Source organism: Rhinolophus sinicus, chromosome 2 (genome assembly GCF_057876585.1).
Source record: "Rhinolophus sinicus isolate RSI-liver-muscle chromosome 2, RSI-T2T, whole genome shotgun sequence".
Classification (NCBI taxonomy): Eukaryota; Metazoa; Chordata; class Mammalia; order Chiroptera; family Rhinolophidae; genus Rhinolophus; species Rhinolophus sinicus.
This window is the reverse complement of record NC_142502.1, coordinates 103,549,343-103,567,242: the sequence shown is the minus strand read 5'-3', so window position 1 is coordinate 103,567,242 and position 17,900 is coordinate 103,549,343. Positions and strand designations below refer to the sequence as shown.

Sequence of the window (17,900 nt, the reverse complement as noted above, 5' to 3'; positions counted from 1 at the left end):
GGCTTTGCACATAGTAGGCTCTTAGTAGCTGTTGATTGAGTGATGGGGTCTAGAAACCAGTGACCGGAAGATACAGTCAGAAAAGGCCTTTCTGGCCTCCGGGAGAGTGGAGGTTACAGGAGGGCGACATGGGAGCCAGCGAGGGGATGGCGCTCAGGAAGCGGTTTTGCGGCAGGAATTGAGCGGGAGGAATGTGACAGCTGCAGTTCCACCCTCCCAATTCTTGTCATCGTCACTCAGGCGAAGAGGGGTCTCGGTTCTCTGTGGCCGGGGTGTGCGGCGGGCGTATCCGGAGGCTCCCCGCGCCTCCCTGGGGCGGGGTTGGCCCGTTCGGTCACCGGGCTCCTCCCGGCCCCGCCTCTCTGCCCCGGGGCGCTGGCCGCGGTGCTGAAGCCGCGCTCTCCGCGGAGGGAGGCAGGAGGGGCCGGCCTAAGGGGGCGGAGCTCCCCGGAGCTCTGAGCTGGAAACGGAGGAGGGGCAGGGCGGCGCCAGCAGGCCCGAGACCCTGGCGGGCTTGAGAGGAGGCAGGAGACCCGAGAGCGCCCCGCTGGAGCGCACACAGTCCCCTAGACAAGTTTCCCCTGAAGAAGCCAAGGTCGTCCTCCTTGTCCTATTAATCGTCTTTCCTCTACCTTGGAGAGCCCCTCACCTTGTGCCCTGACTGCAGCCTCCTGCCCAAAGCTGCTGAGGAGTGACGGCTTCCGGGCCTCCATCTGCACTTCCAGCCCGTAGGCCCCCTGCCCAGGCCCCCGCGCCCTCACCATGGTGAAGTTGCTGCCTGCCCAGGAGGCAGCTAGGATCTACCACACCAACTATGTGAGGAACGCGAGGGCCATCGGTGTGATGTGGGGAACGCTCACCATCTGCTTCTCCGTGCTGGTCATGGCCCTCTTCATCCAGCCATACTGGATCGGTGACAGTGTCAACACCCCCCAGGCAGGCTACTTCGGCCTTTTCTCCTACTGTGTGGGCAACGTGCTGTCCTCAGAACTGATCTGCAAGGGCGGCCCACTGGACTTCTCCAGCATCCCCTCTAGAGCTTTCAAGACCGCCATGTTCTTCGTGGCCTTGGCCATGTTCCTCATCATTGGCTCCATCATCTGCTTCAGCCTGTTTTTTGTCTGCAACACGGCCACAGTCTACAAGATCTGCGCATGGATGCAGCTGGCTGCGGGTGAGCAGGGATGGGGGAGGGCGGGCGGGGGCCCACCTGGGCCACAGGCGCAGCTGCGCCATCCCACCCACTATGGAGGCTCTGGGTCTCCTACTCAGCTGTCCTCCTTTAGCCCAGCCCTACTCAGCGCTCTGTAGAAGCTTCTGAGGAGTAGAGAACTCAGAATGGCTGCGACGGAAAGGACCTTAGATCAAATTGTTCAACTGCCTCATGTTGCAGATGAGGAAGTAAAGTCCAGAGAGGACAGTGACTTGCTCAGGAGCTCATAGCTAGTTGACAGAAGAACTCGGGTGTTCTGACTCCCAGGCCAGACCGGAGGGTATTGCTGCCCTGGGAGGGAGGAAGAAGGAAGCTTCCCTTGTTGGCCATGTGGGAACAGGACTCAACTGCAGGGCAAATTAGTGATGCTAGTCAAGCACATCTGGATGTCCCCGTCTCCCACTTCTGGGCACTTATTCTTTCTCCTTTAAGGATCTCCAGATCCCTGCTATCACTCCTTCCTTCCCATCCCAAACTGCTCTCAGGGAAGATTCTAAGGCCAGTCGTTGATTTGGAATGTTCCACTGCATGTGCCCTCTCCCATAGAAACTTACATGTAAGTGCCCTCTTCATTGTGGAGTGAGAGTCTTTGTTCCCGAATTATAGGATTCCACACTGGAGGTAGCAAGTGGGGATGATGTTTTGTGATGCAGAGGGGGTGCTGTCTAGGATCTGTAAGACCATGTGTGGTAGGTGGTGACTTGTGCTCAGCCCCCTTTCCTGCTCCTGGCCCAGGCAGGCCTCTCAGTGGTTCCGCTAGTCCTGTTCTCCTCTAGAGCCAGGAAGAGATGGCCTCAGACTTTGTCCTGCAGCCTTTGGTTCTTCCCCACCCCAGGACTGCACATAGACTGTCCTTACTGGGAAGATGTCGAGGAGCAGTGCTGGGGACTGCAGACGAGAGTGAAGCCATCTTGACATTGTTGGATAGAATGAGAAACATTGTTAGCCTTAACGGGGGAGAATGAAACAGAGATCCGAATCCCAGAAAACTAAACATATAAACTCAAGACTGTCAGAGTTGGGAGGGGACCTCAGAGAGCTATAGGCCCCCTGCCCCCCAACTATAGATGAGAAATCCGGGGCTGAGAGAGATGATAAGATTTGGCCAAGCTAGAGCAGATCAACTTGTCAACTAAGGACCGAGGAGATTTAAGGCAGTGGGTCCCAAAGAACTAGATGTATTTCGAAGACATTTTTGTTGAGCCACATATTTATGTAAGTATGGTGATTTGCAGAATGTCTTCATATGTGTCATCTAGAGGAATCTCATCATGAGGCAGAGAGGTAGGAATTCCTCCAATTTTGCAGGTAAGGCTCCTAGTGGGTAACTTGTCTTCGAGCACACAGGTAGTGAGGGGCAGACCTTTGATTACAGATTTATACCCAGGCCTCTCACCTGGCTCTGGAGTGGCCTCCCCAATCCCCCCACCATCTCCCGTTACTCTGTAGTCTCACTATATGAGGAGGGAAAGTCTGGGGCAGGGGTGAGGCAAGTCTTGGTGGGCCGTGGAGAGAAAGAAGGGGGAATGAAGATTTAGCAGTTTTGTGACAATGAGGAGTGGAATGGACGCTGGCCTGCTTGCCAGCTTGGCCTACATATCAGAGTTATGGATTCTGGAAATATATCCATCCCTCCCTCATTCTCGTAGGTCCCCTCCTCTAACCTCCCACAGGCAGTGCTGGGAGGGCCTGGCTGGGGGAGGGGTTACCAGGCCATCTGAGCCAGACTCTTTCTGGGTCATGGAGCTGGAGACACTGTTAGCAGAGGTGCCAGGTGTCATCTCATGAAACATTTATGTTGGGGGAGAGCGAAGGTGGTGTCATGTCCCATTCTTCAGTGCCGGGGAAGGGAAGATGAGCCCAAGGGAAGGATGAGGACGGGGTGTGCCTCACAGCCAGCAGCTGGGAGATGCACCCATTTGAAGAGGCCTAAACCAGCTAGCTTGACCTTGCCAAAAGAGCTGGGAACCAAGGAAGGGAACAGGAGAAGGGAAAGAGGGTTGATGGCTAGGGCAGTGTGGGGCTATAGCTTAACAATATTAACTGAGCTTCTGGATGCCAGGTTTAGACTGAGTGTGGTCCCAGCTCCTAGAAACACAGGTAGGAGCTGAATCGTGGTAACTTCATTTGTAGGATGTAGCAATGGTACCCCATCACAGGGTTCTGGCGAGGATGGGATGATATAATGTATTCAAAACACCTTGCACAGTGCCGGACACATGGTAAGTGCTCAGTAAAGGTGAAATACACAAAACCCAGCTTTATCAGCCAGGATGGGTGAAGTGATACCACAATAACAAACAACTCCCAAATCTTTGTGGCTTCAAATAAAGGTTTATTTCTTGTTCATGGTACATACTCGCTGAAGATCAGTTGGGGGCTCTGCCTTCACTGTTCTCGTCTGGAACCCAGGCTGATGGAGTATCATCTGTCATTACAGAGGGAGAAGGAGCTCTGGAAGGTCTCCCACCAGCAGTTAAATGCACACCACACTTCTGCTCACATTTTATTGGCCAGAGGGAATCAGATGGCCTTGCCTGACTTCAGGGGATGGGGGCAAGGAAGTATAATCCTCCTGTGTACCTGGAACGTTGCTGAACAGCTCTAGTGACAACCACAGCCACCAAGGTTGCTTCCATCTGACTTCAATGACAATAAAAAGAGCAACAACTCATGTTAGTTGGTCACTTACCATGCAGCAGACACTGCAGTAAGCATTTTCTCTACACGATTACACTTTGTCCTCATAACCCTGCTATGAGTCAGGTATTATTCTCCCTATTTTACAGGTGAGAGAATGGAAGTCAGAAAGGGTATGCAGACTTGCCTGATACCAGCTGACAGCCCTGAGACACCACAAATGGGGCTGACCCCCACAGTGCCCAGGACCAGAGGTGGATAGGTGGCGTGCTCACAGAGGGCTGTGGTGCCCTTGTAACAACCTGTTTCCAAGTCAGAGGCCCTGAACTCTTTACTGGAGCCCTCATAGGGAGATGCTATGGAAGGGAAAGGGGCCAATGGGAGGAGCGATGGGAAGAAGGAAAGTCCAGATGGGCAGCTGCTTTCCACATTCACCGATTCACCTACACACTGAGCGTGTGTGTGTGTGTGTGTGTGTGTGTGTGTGTGGTTGTGTCCACCCCCTACTCCCTCTACCATTAAGTGAGGGGCCATGCCAGCCACCAAAGGCTGGTCTCATACCAAGAGGGGAAGGCCACAGGCTTTACCAAAGAGCTCTGGGAGGGTTCCCCCTCCCCCACCTTAAGTATCTTCCTGAAACATTTCTCAGTTTATCACTAAGTCTGAAATGTCACCATGAAACACATTCAGATCTTTGGATAGATGTCACACTCTGGGAGTAAGGGGAAATAACTTTGAAGTTAAGAAAGTCGGGAACTATGAGTTCAGGTCTTGGGTTTGCCGTAGCTGGATGAGTGGGCAAGTCTCTTGGTTCCTTGACAACCTCGGTTTTCTAATCTGTAAAATGGGACATTAATATATGGTCTACTTAACAAGACTGTTGTGAGGATCAAGAGAAAAATGGTACATGAAGTATTTTGTGATCTATAAAAGAACTATATAAATGAGCTCCTCCTATAAAAAAAATCAAAGGAGGGTTGATCCATTTAGGTGGGGAGGCGGGACCCTGATCTTCACACCTGACGGCATTTGTTTGATCTGCTGACTTGCTGACCTTCCTTGTAAGAACAAGCTGAGCCCTGGCAGATAACATTGGGTCCTGCATGTGCTTCTCTGAGGGCTTCCCAGGCAGGGCAGCCTTGGGACTAATGAGCCTCCAGCTTATGGAAGCAGGGCCAGGGTGGGAAAGCGACACAGATAAGGGGAGGCACCCCCTTCCTGCATGGTGGTTGTTCTTGGCGTTACCCCGGTCACATCCCAGGATTATGTCACTTGTCTGTGCAGCTAAGGTGGGATGGTTTGGTGGGAGGCCATGGGAAAAATGGGGGGAAGGTGGGGAAAATGGATATTTTAGCTGTAAATACTGAGTCACTAAAGGCACAGAGTGGGATGACAGTCACCAACACTTGTGAAGTGCCAAGTATGTGCCAGGCTCTGTGCTGAGCACTGTCCCCGTGATAACACATCTGAACCTCACTGCAATCCACACAGGGAGATACGATTATAATCCCAATTTCACAGATTAGGAAACCGAGGCAAAAACAAACAAACAAACAAACAAAACTTAAGTAGCTTGCTCTGAGTCACCCAACTAGTTAGCGAAGAGCTGGACTTGAAATCCAGGCAGCCTGCTCTAGTGTTTCCTGGCTTTTCCTAGTGCGAGAATCACCTTGGAAGAGTGCTTCTAAAAACGGATTCCTGAGCCCAACCCTGACCCAGGAATCAGCATTTTAAGCAGGGCGTTCTTAATTCAGGGGTGAGTGGCCGCTGCGCTGTGCTGTACCGGGTGAGGGTGAGGAGACCTGGTTGCTTGAATGGAAGTTTCATGAAGGAAGCAGTGAGAGATGGGGCGGGAATACTTCTTGTATTCATTGAATCTAAGATACCTGAGTTGTAGGACATACCGTTATTCTATGTTCTAGGAAAAGGAAAAATACTTGTAAGGAAACTATGGCCGAAAGCTTTCTTATTAACCTATTTCAGAAATGTTGGGATATGAAAAATGTATATATATTAGGAGTGATGAATTCTCCGGTCTGGGACCAGATTTTGGAAAGCTTTGAAGCCAGGGTAGGCAGCCCCGGTCAAGTCCAGGGTGATTTGCTGGCTGAGGGCTGGTAGGACCACCTGGCGTGGTAGGATAACCCTCCCTGGCTCGGGAGCCCCGCCCCGGGAGCCCCGCCCTCTGCCCCGCCCACTGGCTCCCAGGGGCCAAGCCGCTTCAGCTCCTGGACCTCAGTTTCCTCCCCTGTGCTCTACAAGCCGGTAGGAGCTACCCCTGGGGCCTCTCAAGGCGTCAACACAAGGAGAAGGGAGGTGACACGAGGACAGCAGTGCGAGGCGGGAGGCGGCAGGCAGAGGCAGCCAGCCTGACAGGTGCACCCCCTCCGACCCCCAGCCACAGGCCTGATGATTGGCTGCCTGGTCTACCCAGATGGCTGGGACTCAAGTGCGGTGCGGAGCATGTGTGGGGAGCAGGCGGGCAAGTACACGCTGGGCCAGTGCACCATCCGCTGGGCCTTCATGCTGGCCATCCTGAGCATCGGGGACGCCCTCATCCTCTCCTTTCTGGCCTTCGTGCTGGGCTACCGGCAGGACAAGCTGCTGCCTGACGACTACAAGGCCGATGGACAAGGTAACGTGCCCTTCCCCGGGACGTGGGGCTTCCTGTCAGCCATCACTGAGCTTGGCCCACCGAGACCAGTCAGACACAGCCCTTGTCGTAGTGGCCAAAGGCCAGTGGACGGTGGTGACAGACCTGTGTGACACAGGCTGTCTGTGATAGAAGGGTCTCCTGCACCCCGCACTCTCAGGGTCTATAGGGGAGGGAGCCCTGATCCAGCCTGGGATACAGGCAGGGCCTCGCACTGAAAGCAGCACTGAACCTGGGTCTTGAAGTAACGCTGGGAGTTTCTAGGTCTTTGAGAGGAGAAACAGCAGAGCAGAGCGGTGAGTTGTTGGGGAAGGAGGAGAAAGGCAGGTGAGGGTGCCGACGTGACAGCTCCTGGACTACAGGTGGTGGGAGCCTGAGCTCCGGGGGTTAGGGTAGCCTAGGGGTTCTCGTGTGCCCATCCTGTTTCAGTTCCCTCTTGTGCACATCCTGACCCCTAAAAGTCCACTGTAGCTGTCCCTGGAGGCCCAGGCGGACCCTTCAAGTAGCCTCCTCAGATGGCTCCCCGTTGCCTGCCCTTCCTCCTGAGTACTTTCTGCTCCTGTCTGTCATTAGGCCCTTCCTCTATCTTGAGGAGCTAACTTATTCAGTGCATATATTTCATCTCCGAGTCACAGGGCAAGGCCTGTCTCACACCCTTATGAGTCCGGCAAGTGGCCACTGTGAGGGGCCTGTCACCCCTCAGAGACCTCTGGAGTCTCCCTCTCCATAGTTGTTTAATTTCACCCCTTGGATCTGAGCAAGAAGAAACAGCCAAATTCCCTTGTACCCTGTGACCAAGGACCCTTCCCAGGTAGGGAGCTCGAAGCCCAGAAGGGAGACCACCTGGAATGCACAGAAAAGTGGTCGCACAGATGAGGCCAGAGCTCAGGTCTCCTCTGGCTCAGGCCGGGGCCCACTTCTCCATGGGGAAGAAACTGGAAACATTGCCCCCTTCTTTGGAGGTGGAAGAAGAGAAACTCACAAGCTTAAGTTATGTGGTTAAGATGGAAACCAAATTACCAGAATGAGCTGGGTCAAGGAGGAGAGACGAGAGAGAGATTTTCATTGCACGTTTAGGGCCTTGGTTCCTCGCAGGCCCCATGAAGGGAAGGGAAATGGAGCTGAGCCTCTTCTATGTGCAGGAGTGATGTCAGGTTTGTTCAGTGGGGCCGTTTTTATTAAATCTTCCCAGCAACCGTGTGAGGGAAGGTGGGAGGCGGGGATCCAGCAGCAGTCTCAACAACCAGCACGCTGGGCAGTGAGGGCGATTCTCCCAGGGCGGCCTCAGCAGGAGCTGCTGGAGGCGGGTTGTCCCGTTCTCAGTCCCACGGCCGGGCCACCCTGACCTCTGCCTGGACGCACACACACACACAGTATTTTTATATTCCTCATTTGTATTCTCGCTTTTTCAGAAGGGATTCTTTTAGCCAGAAAGAAATGTTGTTCACATAATCCCTCTTTAAAGTGCTTTCTTATAAAAAGATGGTTTTGTTCCTTTGACACTTTCTTTACTAATCAAAATGTCAATTCACTTTCCTTCCTTGTCCCTCTCCTTTCATATCCCATGCATCTTGTCCCCAATCTTTTCAGATGTTTTTCCTCTCCATACAGGATTTAATTTATCCTTTTTTGTTTATTACCTGTTAGGAAGCACCCACATCACCTTTCTGAATACATCTCACTATTCAATGAAGCAGTTATTGCTTCTGTCATAGCACAGAATTGGGTCAGGAGAGCAGTTTGAGTTCCAGTTCTTCCAAGTCACTTTACCTCAGTGTTCTTTTCAGCAAAAAGGGGGACACTGAGCCCTGCTCTGCTATCTCCATTATTGTGTGGCGTGAAGGAAACAATGAAAGTGGAAATGAAGCCTTGCCCGAGTACCAGGGGCGCCAAAAAAATGTATACACGTGACTTGTATTCATCTTTTGTTATCGGTATATGTTGAGTATTACAATTTTAATAGTTTTTTCCTTTCTTAAAATGTGTATACATTTTTTTGGCACCCTCTGTATATAGTTGCTAATCTACTCTTTAGGGGTCAAGGAGGCAGAGGAAAATGAGGAGGGGTTTGGAGTCAGAACTGGGTTTAAACTTTTGGTCCCACTGTTAACTAGCAGAGGCTACTTAACTTCTCTGAGTTTCAATTGCCTCATCTGAGCCTCATTTCCGTAGGGTAGGAGGCAGGTTTTTCATTATTTGTAAAAAACACCTACTTCAAAAGATTGTAATTAGGAACAAGATAAAAATGTCTGCTCTTGTAACTTCTATTGAAGATGTACTGGAGCTTGTAACCAAGGCAATTAGGCAAGAAAAAGAAATTGAATTTGGAGAGGAAAAAGTAAAACTATTTTTTTAGCAGATGATATGATTTTGTATATGGAAAATCCTAAATAATCCACTAAAAAACTATTAAAACTAATATGCAACTTCAGCAAGGTTTCAGGATATAAGAACAATATACAAAAATCTATTGGATTTGTATACACTACCAATGAACACTCTGAAAATGACACTAAGAAAACAATTTAATTAACAATAGCATCAAAAAGAGTAAAATAGTAGAAATAAATTTAACAAAAGAAATGCAAAACTTATACATGAAAACTTAAAAATATTGTTGAAAGAAATTAAAGGCCTAAATAAAGAAAAACAGCCTATGTTCATGGATCAGAAGACTTAATATTGGTAACATGACAATACTTCCCAAACTGATCTACAGGTTCAGTGCACTCTCTTATCAAAATCCCAGTTGGCTTTTTGCAGAAATTGACGAGCCGATCCTAAAACTCACATAGAAATGCAACGGACTCAGAACAGCCAAAACCATCTTGAAGAAGAAGAACTAAGTCAGAGGATGGACATGTCTTGATATCAGAACTTACCACAAAGCTACAGTAGTCAAGATGGTGTAGGACCAGCAGAAGGATAGACATACATATCAATGGAATAAGATTGAGAGTCCAGAAATACATCTGAACATCTATGGCCAATTGATTTTCAACAAGAGTGCCAAGACCATTCAGTTGAGGAAATAATAGTCTTTTCAATAAGTGGTACTGGAACAATCATATACCTACATGAAAAAAAATTAAGCTGGACTATCTACCTTACATCATATACAAAAATTAACTCAAAATGGGTCAAAGGCCTAAATATAAGATAGAAAATTATCAAACGCTTAGAAGAAAACATAGGTGTATATCTTCGTAACCTTGTATTAGGCAATGGTTTCTTAGATATGATACCTAATACACAAGCAACCAAAGAAAAAAATAGATAAATTGGATTTCATCAGAATTGAAAACTTTTGTGCTTCAAAGGACACCATCAAGAAAGTGAAAATATGGGGTGGCCGGATGGCTCAGTTGGTTAAGAGTGCGAGCTCTTAACAACAGGGTTGCCGGTTCGATTCCCACATGGGTCAGTGAGCTGCACCCTCCACAACTAGATTGAAGGACATCGACTTGACTTGGAGCTGATGGGCCCTGGAAAAAACACATTATTTCCTAATATTACTCAATAAGGTCTAAAAAAAGAAAGAAAGTGAAAAGACAACCCCCACACTGGGAGAAAATATTTGCAAATCATAATTCCAGTATCCAGAATATATTAAGAACTCCTACAACTAAACAAGGAAAATACAGATAACCCAATTTTTAAAATGGGCAAAGGATTTGAATAGACATTTCTCCAAAGAAGATGTACAAATAGCCAATAGGCACACGAAAAGATATTCAACATCATTAGTCATTAGGACAATGCAATTGAAAATGACAATGAGATACCACTTCATACCCACTAGGATGGCTGTAATGAAAAAGATGAAATATAACAAGTGTTGGTGAGCATGTGAGAAATTGGAACCCTCATACATTGCTAGTGAAAATGTAAAGTTTTGCAGTTGCTGTGGAAAACAGAATGGCATTTCTCTAAATGGTTAAACACAGAGTTACCATGTGACCCAGCAATTCCACTCCTAGGTATATATCCCAAAAGAACTGAAAACATATATTCATGCAACAACTTTTCCACAAATGTTCATAGCAGCATAATACTCAAAAAGTGGAAGCAACTCAAATGAGCATCAACTGATGCATGGACGAACAATATGTGTGTATTCAAACAGTGGAGTATTATTCAGCCATAGAAAGGAATGAAGTACTGAAAATTGCTACAATGTGTATGAACCTTGAAAACTTTACATGAAGTGAAAGACCATATATTTCATGGTCCCGTTTATATAAAATGTTCAGAATAGACTAATCCACAGAGTCAGACAGTAGATTTTAGCGGTTGCCTGGGGCTGAGAAGAGGGGGAATTGGAGTGATTGCTAATGGGCACAGGGCTTCTTGGATGAAAACCTCCTAGAATTAAGATGGCAGTGATGGTTGTACAACCTAGTGAATATACTTAAAACCACCAAGTTTTACATTTTAAATGATTTAAAATTTTGTTAGTGTATTACATCTCAACGAAAAAGAACGTGCTGAGGAGCAATGCCTGCGTATTACAGGTGAGTAACCAATACTAGCTCTCTCCCCTGTCTGTCTTCCTAGTGTCTCCATGACATCCAGCTGCACAATCCGCCGCAGTTCCTGTGCTCACTGCCCGCGGACACCTTTAGGCCCTGGGGGCCCGTTGGTGAGGGAAGAAGTCTAAATTGGACTTTGCAGTCTGGTAATGGAGCCAATCTAGCAGTAGGGAATGACAAGCTGAAACACGTATGAACAAAGAGGGAAAGCTTTCGTGAGAGTGAATAGGAGGAATCTGATCTAGTTCGGGGAAGGCGTAGTGTACAGGAAATTATCCTGAAAACGAGGCTTGGTTGTAAACAAATAACGTTCTTTCTCTTTTCGTTGCAGAGGAAGTCTGAAGCAGCTGAAGGGTTGGTGAGTAATTCCACGGGTGGGTGGTGTGCGTGCCTCTGGAAGGGCTGTGGCCTCCCTTCCTTATTGAGTTGTCAGGCCATCAGGGAAGGTCTATACGGGCTGCCGTGCGGCCTGCGGCTGACCCCTGACCCCGAGGCGGGAGCTGGGTGGCATCTGAGATCTTCACTGAGGGGCAAACGGGAACTCTTTAGTTTTACTTGTGTTTTGAGAAGTGGAAGAAGAACAAGGAGAGAAGAAATAATTTAAAACAGTCAGGTGGTTTCATTAACTATCTTTTTGTGGAGCCTGGTAAACAGGAATGATGTTTTAGAAGTCGTTATTGTCATCTGGACCCTGATTTTCAGAATTTTAAATGATCTGTAAGAAGATACTCGAAAACCTAATAAAATAGAAAACAAAAACCATAAGAAGAAAACAAATATTCCAGAAAGCCAGGCTAATAGAATTACTGTATTGAGTATTTAATGTAGCTTTATGCTTCCTGATAGCTGAGGCAAAAAGAAAAACACAACTTAAACAGTTTCAATGTATGGTTGAAAGGGAAGCACAACATATTAATTTCCACATTGTCTCTTAAGTTTTCAAAATGTGATTTAACAACAACATTATGTAAGACGTTTAAAAAAAAAGAAAAAGAAGCAAGCCCACAACAGTATCACCTCCCAATAGCTGCCATATTTATTGCGGACTTATCCAGCAGCCCAGGTACTTTGTGTGGGTAGGAGGGAATATCTCCATTTAAACTATTTTAATTTTTGCAAATACCTTCCGATCTGTGACCATATAGATATACTTTTTTGAACACTTATAAATCAGCATTTTCCCCTCCCTTATTAGATGTTTCTCAAACTTGAATATACACACAGTCTCCTGGGGGTTTTGTTACAGGCAGATTCTGATTCATGGGAGAGGGGCCACAGACATGGCATTTCTAAGTGTGATGGGGGCTGAGTAGGGTTCATACTTTCAGTAGCAAACTATCAGAAACATTTGCTTATGTTTTTGCAATGTTATTGTTTTTAAAAGCTGCCAACTCCACACCATTTAATTGTGAAACCAGGCCTTTGTTACCAGCCATTTAGTATTGCTCTCATAGATAATAACTTTTTTATAAACTCTGGAGTGGAATTACTGAATCAAAGACACCTCTATGTCTGCTTTTTTCTTTTTTGCACCACATTTTATTTACATTTTAACGGATATGAGTTTTTACTCGAGGGACATTGAACACGATCTTATACACTAATGAGGAAGTTTGCAGGTCTGGGTAGAACTGAACCAAAATGGGGGCATATGCGGGGAAGGTTTTTGTTTTTATTGGCTTTAAAAGTGTCACATTTTCTAATCTGACAATTTTTTGTTTTGATACTACAGGTCATCTATTTCCCTGACAATGGAAAATTAGGGATAGAATTCTTCCGAGATAAAAGTTCCTGTCAAACGTCCCTGCCCCTGGCTACTAGAAGCCTGAAGCCCGGAGCCTTTCATTATAGCATTAGAATCTGCAGTCTCCTGAGACCAGACCTCCTATTGTCTCCAGAAAACTTTCAGGAGATGCAGAACTGCAGTGGCCCACATCAAAGATACTCAGAGACATGGGTGGTATTCTCCTGACTGGGGACTCACGTTCTCTTCTATCCCTTCATACCCTCTCAAGGCCTCTCCTGTAAAACAAGAGGCCGAATGAGTCCATGTCTAGGGGTCCCCGGGTCTGAGTCTCTGACAGCCTCATTAACTGAGGATGCCCTCGTTTGAAGGCACACCGGAAACGCCACTGGCTGTATACAGCGACTGAAGAGGTGGCTGTGAGCTGCTGGGTCGTTTCAGGTGGAGGTTTACGGAGGCCTGTGCTTCTCCTTAACCCATACACTCTGACAGCAGTTTGGTTTTTTATTGATGCTCAGAGGTGGGTAAGGCATAGAGAGGCTCCCAGAACCTGAACCCATCGGGACGTTTAATAAAGATTGGGTGAACACAGGATCTAAATACTTAGACTAAATTGATGATTTTCCCCTTTGGAGCCCCAAATCCCGTTTTTTCGTAGTCTCCACACTGACCCAATCAGAACTGGCTATGAGCTTCAGAAGTTTGTTATTTGTGTCTAAGTATAGTGACAGATGACATGTCTTGTAAGACACTTCGAATTTGTCACATTAAATGGTGAATCTTTTGCCAGCCTCCAGAGGGAGCTCGGTTTAGGTAAAACCTCATTGGCGAATGCCAAGGCCAATGAGAGGTTCTCTAGGCTGTTCCTTGCCTGGGGCGTAGTGTATTAGAATCTGGGTTTTGTCGATTATCTGCAGTGAATGACCCTGGGGAACGCCTGGGCCTAGTCCATTTACTCACTCAGGAAAGAGGAAGCACGGACACTGTTCTCTCACAGGGGAGAGGGGTAAATGCTCAACAAAGCTGTCATGGGTCTTGTCCTTGCTTGGTCATGCAGCAGCAACACTGTGAACAGGAGGTGTCTTATTCCTGGGCTGTAGGGAATGATTTTTCACCAGTGCACTCTGATAGCCGGCCGTCAGTGCGGAGTTTCTTCTCCAGTTCAGATGGGCCAGGAGTGAGAATCCTTCCAGTACCATCCCAGTTGTGGCTGATGGTAACTATTAGGATGGAATTTAAGAACAGTCATATTTGTATTTTCTTGTGCTGATAGAATTATTTCAGAGTCAGGCAAGCTTGATGAATGACAGAATTTGACAAGTTCTGTAGCTTAGTGAGTTTCCTATCTACATTTGTTCATTTATTTCTTATAATTTTACTTTTTGTAAGAGGCAAAAAAGACTTCTAAAAGCCTCTCTACCCACAAAATATTTATCACTGAACTGGCACTCATGGTGGTTCACAGAAGCTTCTGGGGGCTTAAGGTGCATCTGCCAACAGCCTGCGTGACTTACCAGGAAGTCAGTGCTGGGGAAGATCTGCAAAGTCCTGTGACGCAGCGTTTCACTTTAGCCTAATCTTTGAGGAAACTCAGAATTCACCCTCTCCAATAACTGGTTTTGGTTGACACTTTGTAACTGCTTATCAGCTCTTTTCAAGGGGCTTTACCTTTAAATAAATGCTTGAAATGCACCTCAAATCTCATCTTTGAAAGTATATAGAAAATAAAATCAGCACTCCTCTAACCAAGTTGTTTTATTCCTTCCTCACTTCTGGCTTGCCTCTGCCTTGGGCTGGGGGCTAGGGACGGTTGTGACACCCAAGTTTCACCAATGACTAGCCCTGAGCAGATGAGGAAAGACTAGTCATTTATACCTGAAATGTGAACTGCAAGGCTATCCCAAATGCTTTCATTATCTTACATCCCTGCATTAATTACCTGTTGCTGCATAACAAATTACCCACAATTCAGTGGTTTTAGAACATTGGAGTTTCTGTGGATTAGAAATCCAGCACGTCTTAGCCAAATGTCTCTGCCTCAAGGTTTCCCACAGAGCTGCCATTAAGGGTTTGGGTGTGCTTCCAAGCTATTTGTCTGTAGGATTCAGTTTCTCACAGGTTGTTATGCTGAGGGCCCGAGTTCCTTGCTGGCTGCGGGCCTCTCCATAGGTGTATTCACCTGGCAGCTTGCTTCCCTAGAGTAAGAGGGGACACAGACAGAAGCTACAGCCCTTTTGTAACCCTATCTTAGCAGTGACACCCAGTCATGTTTCCCTTCATCTAATTGTTAGAACAGTCACAAATCCAGCTCACATTCAAGGCAAGGGGACTACACAAGTGTGTGTATACCAGGAGGTGGGAACCACTGGGGTCCTTTTACAAGTTTTCAGTTATTCGTAATTAAATTTTCTGCTGAAATGGGCGTGCACCAGAATGCTTTATTGGAACAAAGATTAGATTCGAGTAACCTTACGTGCTGCTGATGGATACGTTTGTTCTGTAATAAATTCAGTTGCTGAAGATAAAGGGGCCCTAGCCCTCAAAACTCATCCCATTTCTATCTAACCTCGAGGGATTTATAGCAGGGTCCACTAATTGCCAGCACTGACCATACTTTCCTTTATATTTAGTAAATCCAAAGCTACCAATGTAGTCGCTTAGAGGCACAAGTTCTAAGAACACAACTCAAACTGTAAGCAGCTGCTACACTTCCGTAACACAATCCAGTTCTGCCAATCAGAAGGGCAAGGCTTGTTACTGTATTAAAATGGGCAAAGCTAGATGTGAAGTAAGGACAACAGATGATATAAAGTGAACTTGGGAGGATATAAAATCAAATTAATCATCTATGTATTAAAAACCCACCCCTTACAAGGAATGGTGCGGTCAGTAACAGTGTCCCCGAAAATAAAACCTAGCCGGACCATCAGCTCTCATGCATCTTTTGGAGCAAAAATTAACTATGACCCAGTATTATGTTATTATATTAATTATAAAGACCTGGTCTTATTTTACGATAAGTAAAATAAGTACTTATCGTAAAATAAGACCAGGTCTTATATTAATTTTTGCTCCAAAAGACGCATTAGAGCTGAATGTCTGACTAGGTCTTATTTTCGGGGAAACACGGTAGCACTGGGCACTAATGTAAACTTGCTTAATTCGTTTTAAAACTTTTTTCACCCCTTCTTCTGCCTCCCCCTGCCACCAACTCCAGTTCAAGCCATTGTTTCTGTCTAGTTGTGTAGGACACAGCTCCCTGACCCATGAGCCTTGCGCCCCCCTCCCCTTCCCGGCTGAGAGTCAGGCGCCGGTAGTCTGCTCACAGCAGCTCTTGGCGGCTGCCGGCCACTCATGGCAGCCGGTGGCGAACTCTGACTGCTCACCGCAGCCCAGCTCCAGGGAGAGCTGTTGTTCACAATCTTAGCTGTAGAGGCACAGCTCACTGGCCTATGTGGGAATCCAACCAGTGACCTCGGTGTTAGGAGCACAGGGCTCCAACCTCCTGAGCCACCGGGCTGGCCCTAAAACTTCTAAACACTTAACATGATCTCAAATTTTATGTCTTCTAAACTTATTTCTGATATCACAAGGACTTGGTGTGGATTAATATTTGTGTAAGGACTTAAAAAGACAAATGTCTATCATAGTTTTTAAATTTCAACTTTTTAAAAAAAGACTTGACAAAAATCACAATTCCTCTTCAGTAGGTTTCAAGGTCCATGTACGATCTCTGTATACTGTTTTGAAGACTGTGAAAGAGCTTCCCAACGCCTTACAGTTAGCAAAGGCACCAAATTCGTGGGCAAGGCACAAAGCACTACTCAAGCTTCTCTGGTGTCATAGGCCTTATTTTGGGAGCCAATCTAAGCTCAGATTCTATTATCAATAAATCACTAATTTCCTATGATACAGTAGCCTAAGAGCAAATCACTTTCCTCCTAAGGCCAAACTGGAAGACCCTATGGGCTTCAAAAAGAAAAGAAAGGGAAGCAATGAAATCCATTTGTAACCTGGGCCTGTTCTGGAGTAACAAAATGGTTTCCCTGTGGACACTCAGGGCAAATGAAGAGTTAAAGGGGTTGTAACTCCACCTCAGTTTGCTGGTTCTTTTGAGATAGCTGTAAACGTTCCTAAGACAGCATTTAAGTTTTCCAAAACCCTGGGAGTTCTAAGTATACATTTAACACAAGGCTTGAAGAGACTGCCTAGATTGGTCAGTCTGGTGAACACAGTGGTTTGATGAATCCCAATTAACTTTCTGTTATTTTTTAAACAGGTTACATTCTGGTCAACACTACAATATGAATACACTACATGTCTTAAGTATGGTGCAATTAAAACGAACTAGAACAGCTTATGTAGTTCGGGGTGGGGAATGACTTTCTATGAGTCACACTTAAAAAGATCACAAATGAAAATGAAAGGCAACTTAAAAACTAGAAAACTATGTGATGGAAAAAGACAAAAATGCATTACCTTTTATAACAAATTCTTACCAAGTCATCAAACAGGGAAGCACACCAGAAGAAAGCTGGGTAACACAGTCAAGTAACTAAAAAAGAATTAAATGGGTACTAAAACCCATGAAACAAGTTTCTAATTTCACTAGTCACCCAGTATACAGATTAAAACAAGATACTCCCTTTTTTTTTTTGGCAAATTAGCTATTAGGAGTAAAATGAGTGATTGCAATTGGCCCATTGAATTCTCTTGGTCACAGCCAAACAGTCCAATTGCTCTCCACATTAAGTTAGGCAAATTTATTAAAAGCCTTAAAAATGTGCTTACTCTCTGGCCCAGCCATTCCACTTCTAAGAATTTATCCTTAATGAATCAGAAAAGTGTATGAAAACCTGTGTAGTGTTCATCATACCAGTTGCCTCAAGAGCTCACACAAATCTTTGGCATTTTGCACACACTGCAATTATAATCTGAGGGGAAAAAACATACACAAATATTTTTGGGAAAATGCTATCAGATGTAGAAAATAACAATTTTCTTAATATTTTCCAAAATGTATTTTGCCAGTCCCACCTCCAACCCTAATTTAAAGACAGAAGCACAGCTACAAGCCCCATACAATAGCACATGTGCAAGTGGTACAGTTTCATTGCA

At 46.2% G+C, this 17,900-nt stretch overlaps 1 protein-coding gene across 1 annotated transcript; it reads left to right on the top strand.

The window, feature by feature from the left end:
* The first annotated feature begins 277 nt into the window (after window positions 1-277).
* LHFPL5 (LHFPL tetraspan subfamily member 5) lies at window positions 278-14,527 on the top strand. Its single transcript, XM_019738864.3, has 4 exons — window positions 278-1,174; window positions 6,252-6,488; window positions 11,370-11,396; window positions 12,771-14,527. Exons 1-3 carry the CDS (start codon window positions 763-765, stop codon window positions 11,378-11,380), a joined length of 660 nt encoding a protein of 219 aa, XP_019594423.1. The 5' UTR covers window positions 278-762; the 3' UTR covers window positions 11,381-11,396; window positions 12,771-14,527.
* Window positions 14,528-17,900: the final 3,373 nt, after the last annotated feature.